The 5,065-nt window shown below is 45.0% G+C and overlaps 1 protein-coding gene across 11 annotated transcripts in view; it reads right to left on the reverse strand.

The window, feature by feature from the left end:
• The window catches only part of PTPN13 (protein tyrosine phosphatase, non-receptor type 13 (APO-1/CD95 (Fas)-associated phosphatase)), a 155,488-nt gene that overhangs the window by 89,141 nt on the left and 61,282 nt on the right, over positions 1-5,065 (reverse strand). For 10 of the 11 annotated variants that reach the window (XM_014545968.1, XM_005874096.2, XM_014545969.1 and 7 more), the window contains one exon: positions 688-910. In XM_014545968.1, coding sequence (XP_014401454.1) covers positions 688-910 — 223 coding nt within the window. The remainder of the gene's footprint in view (positions 1-687; positions 911-5,065) is intronic. The other variant, XM_014545964.1, reaches the window with a different exon arrangement.

A 5,065-nucleotide genomic window follows, 5' to 3' on the forward strand; every position in this document is an offset into this window, starting at 1 on the left:
TCTCTCCCACTCCCTTCCTCTCTGAAATCAATAAACATATATTTTTTAAAAAAGGAAAAAAAAATTATGGTACATGGTAAATTCACAAAATGGAATACTTTACTGCCCTTAACAATAATATTATAGAAGTTGTAAAATTTTCCAAGATATTTTACATGAAATAAGAAGTCTGCTCATTTTGAGCTTATGTTTATAAAAATATATGACATATATTGAAACAAAAATAAACCAATAGAAACACATAAAAAATCCCTCACATATATAAAATGCATATTTGTTTATCCTTGTGTTTGGATATTGTAATATGAGGGTATATGCTTGGAGCTACCATGACAATAAAGTGAATTATTGCCACAATTCCGAGAATGACAGAGCAGAAAGACGGAATGTCCTTGATAACATTCTTGAGTTTCTGAACCAACCTTGAACATCTATCTGATCTTCTTGAGTTTTGATATAATAAATTTCTTATTAAAAAATGATCTCCACAATGCTGAATAAAGCCAGCTATGAAAACTAATGTGAGATTTCAATTTCATTTACAGGCAACTTTAGGATCCCTATAGAATATTTAAGAATTCTTTGCAGGACTCCACCAAGATGGCGGCATAGGTAAACACCGATTCTTTGCATAATATTTCCCCAATGAGACCAAGTTCAGATGCAGTAATCTGAGAATCAACTTACCCTTAGTTTTCTTTGAGTCATGGCTGTTTCTAGGGCCATTTCTCTTAAAGGATCCCTGGTGATGTCAAGCATGGAAGCTTTGATTGTATCCCCTGGATACAGGCTCAACCGAGACTGTCTAAGGGCCATTCTAGCTTGGAGTTGCATCATTTCTTCTTCTTGCCGTTTTAGCATAATCTCTTGATTAATTAAGTTGCCTTCAAGGGGTGTTTCATATTGTCTGCTTTATAAAAAAGTGGAGAAAAGTAAGGATGGGGAAGAAAAGAATTATTTTAAGTCTAATCAATAAAAACCATGTTAGCTTGGCTGGTGTGGCTCAGTGATTGAGCTTCAACTCATAAACCAGGAAGTCACTGGTTTGATCCCAGTGAGGGCACATGCCCGGTTGCGGCCTTGATGGCAGCCAATCTATGTTTCTCTTTCATTGATGTTCCTCTCTATCATTCTCCCTTCCTCTCTGTAAAAATCAATAAAACCTATTAAAAAAATAAAAACCATGTTAAATAAAGAAATCAAGAATTTAAACAAATTTTATATTTGTCATCTCAGAAGAATCCTTGCAGTTCTACTTTTTTTCAATCCTCACCAGAGGATATTTTTCCATTGATTTTTAGAGAGAGTGGAAGGGAAGGGGAGAGGTAGAGAGAGAGAAACATTGATGTGAGAGAGACACATCGATTGGTTGCCTCCTGCATGTGCCCCAACTAGGGCAGGGGATAGAACCTGCAACCAATGAGGGCTCAGTTCTACTTTTAATGTGCTGATATAATATGCTGTCCCACTTTCTGTGGGTATATCTATTTTCTCCACCTCTCCTCTGAACATGTAGCATCCTATGAAAACTGCTTCTCCTAGAAATCTCTCAGATTGGGGCTGTTTTATCCTTTAAAAAAAATTTTTTTAAATTCATTTTTTAGAGAGAGAAGAAGGGAAAGGGAGAGAGAAACATCAAAGAGAAAAACATCCATTGATTGCTTCCTGCACGCTAGTGAGCCCGCAAGCCAGGCATGTGCCCTGATAGGGAATTGAACCAGCGACCTCTCGGTTCATAGGACAATGCTCAGCCAACTGAGCTGTTTTACACTTACAGTCCTGAAAACCTGGGCCTGGTGATGGGATTGAGATTCTTCTTAATACTAATTTCAGCTTCCAGATGATTGGTCACCCTCCTCCATTAAGCCCCAGGTTCCTTGAAGTACATGCTATGAAATCATACCATCCACAGCTCTGCTTTGCTCTAGACATTTATTGTCCCTACTAGAGGCCAGCTGCAGCGTCCCTTCCCGTGGTGGTTGCCTGTAGCTGGCCGGGGCTTCCCTTCCTGGTTGGCCGGCTGGCCCCGCCCCCTGGTCAAACCCCCAGTCAAGGGGACAATTTGAAAATTAGGCTTTTATTATATAGAACTAGAGGCTTGGTGCAAGAAATTTGTGCACCCAGGGGGTCTCTCAGCCTGGCCTGCACCCTCTTGCAGTCCAGGAGCCCTCGGGGGATGTCCAACTGGGGGGAGCGGGCCTAAGCCATCAGTCAGACATCCTTAGTGCTGCTGCGGAGGTGGGAGAGGCTCCTGCCAATGCCGCTGTGCTCGCCAGCCATGAGCCCAGCTTCTGGCTGAGTAGTGCTACCCCTATGGGATTGGGCCAAAACCAGCTCTCTGAAATCCCCCGAGGAGTCCAGGATTGCGACAGGGCGCAGGCCAGGCCAAGGGACTCCACTGGTGCAAGATCAAGGCCTGGGAGAAACGTGGGAGGTTGGCCAGCCGGGGAGAGACTGCAGGAGGGCTCCAGGGCATGTCCAGCCCCTCTCGCTCAGTCCCGATTGGCAGGACCCCAGCAGCAAGCTAACCTACCAGTTAGAGCGTCTGCCCCCTGGTGGTCAGTGCATGTCATAGTGACTGGTTGACCAGTAAACTGTCTGCTCCCTGGTGGTCAGTGCATATCATAGCGAGCAGTTCAGCTGCCTTAGCATATCATTAGCATATTATGCTTTGATTGGTTGAAGGGCCAACTGGTTGACTGGACACTTAGCATATTAGGCTTCCAGTAGGGGGCGTACAAGAGGCAACCAATCTATGTTTCTCTTTCATTGATGTTTCTCTCTATCATTCTCCCTTCCTCTCTGTAAAAATCAATAAAACCTATTAAAAAAATAAAAACCATGTTAAATAAAGAAATCAAGAATTTAAACAAATTTTATATTTGTCATCTCAGAAGAATCCTTGCAGTTCTACTTTTTTTCAATCCTCACCAGAGGATATTTTTCCATTGATTTTTAGAGAGAGTGGGAGGGAAGGGGAGAGGTAGAGAGAGAGAAACATCGATGTGAGAGAGACACATCGATTGGTTGCCTCCAATTGATGTCCCTTACATTGATGCCCCCCCACCTCTCTCTACCTCTCTCCCACCTTCTACTCTATCTAAAGTAATGGAAAAACATCCACAGGTGAGGATTAAAAAAAAAAAGCCCAACTCAGTCTTTTTCTTCACCTCTACTTCTGTCATCATTCATGGTGGGTATGTATACATCATTCATAGTGGGTTTGTATCCAACACTCTGGCCTCCTCCACTGCCACCAGCAATCTACTCTTATGGCCATACTGGCTATTAACAATAACCACGCCACCTCTAAAATTTCCTATTTCTATCCTCCAATACCATCTCTATATAATCTCATTTTTTCTAGTTCACTTCCTCTAATAGTTTTCTTCAAATAATTAATTGATTCTATTAGGAATTTTAATCCATTCACTCCATCACTTTCTCTCTGGCTATCACCCTTCTCTTGCCAATGTATTGCTTGAAATCTAAGCCCATCATTAAAATCACTCCTTTGCATAAACCTGAACTCTCGTGAAACTGCAGAACCATGCTGACTAATCTCACCTGGCTCTCAAGCACTGCCTGGCAACTTATTTTTTTTAAAAATATATTTTTATTGATTTTTTACAGAGAGGAAGGGAGAGAGATAGAGAGTTAGAAACATCGATGAGAGAGAAACATCGATCAGCTGCCTCCTGCACATCTCCTACTGGGGATGTGCCCGCAACCCAGGTACATGCCCTTGACCGGAATCGAACCTGGGACCTTTCAGTCCGCAGGCCGACGCTCTATCCACTGAGCCAAACCCCTGGTTGGCTGGCTGGCCCTGCCCCCTGGTCAAACTCCCAGTCGAGGGGACAATTTGAAAATTAGGCTTTTATTATATAGAACTAGAGGCCCGGTGCACGAAATTTGTGCACTCAGGGGGTCTCTCAGCCCAGCCTGCACCCTCTTGCAGTCCAGGAGCCCTCGGGCCTAAGCCATCAGTCAGACATCCTTAGTGCTGCTGCGGAGGTGGGAGAGGCTCCTGCCAACGCCGCTGTGCTCGCCAGCCATGACTCCAGCTTCTGGCTGAGTAGTGCTACCCCTATGGGATTGGGCCAAAACCAGCTCTCTGAAATCCCCCGAGGAGTCCAGGATTTCGACAGGGCGCAGGCCAGGCCAAGGGACTCCACTGGTGCAAGATCAAGGCCTGGGAGAAACGTGGGAGGTTGGCCAGCCGGGGAGAGACTGCAGGAGGGCTCCAGGGCATGTCCAGCCCCTCTCGCTCAGTCCCGATTGGCAGGACCCCAGCAGCAAGCTAACCTACCAGTTAGAGCGTCTGCCCCCTGGTGGTCAGTGCATGTCATAGCGACTGGTTCTACTCTTATGGTCATACTGGCTATTAACAATAACCACGTCACCTCTAAAATTTCCTATTTCTATCCTCCAATACCATCTCTATATAATCTCATTTTTTCTAGCTCACTTCCTCTAATAGTCTTCTTCAAATAATTAATTGATTCTATTAGGGATTTTAATCCATTTACTCCATCACTTTCTCTCTGGCTATCACCCTTCTCTTGCCAATGTATTGCTTGAAATCTAAGCCCATCATTAAAATCACTCCTTTGCATAAACCTGAACTCCCGTGAAACTGCAGAACCATGCTGACTAATCTCACCTGGCTCTCAAGCACTGCCTGGCAACTCATTTTCTTAAGAGAACTATCTATACTAATAAAAGGGTAATATGCTAATTAGACTGGACGTCTTCCGGACATCCATGTGGATGTCCTTCTGGACAAAGCCACGGTGGTGGGGGCTGAGGTAGAGGCAGTTAGGGATGACCAGCCCAGCAGGGGAGGGTAGTTAGGGGCGATCAGGCTGGCAGGGGAGAGCAGTTAGGGGGATCAGGCTGGCAGAGGTGAAGTTAGGGGGATCAGGCAGGCAGGCAGAAAGGTTAGGGGCAATCATGCTGACAGGCAGGTGAGCAGTTAGGAGTCAGCAGTCCTGGATTGCAAGTCAGACATCCCCTGAGGGGTCCTGGATTGGAGAGGGTGTAGGCCGGGCTGAGGGACCGC

This window comes from Myotis brandtii, unplaced genomic scaffold (assembly GCF_000412655.1).
Source record: "Myotis brandtii unplaced genomic scaffold, ASM41265v1 scaffold424, whole genome shotgun sequence".
In the NCBI taxonomy this organism is placed as follows: domain Eukaryota; kingdom Metazoa; phylum Chordata; class Mammalia; order Chiroptera; family Vespertilionidae; genus Myotis; species Myotis brandtii.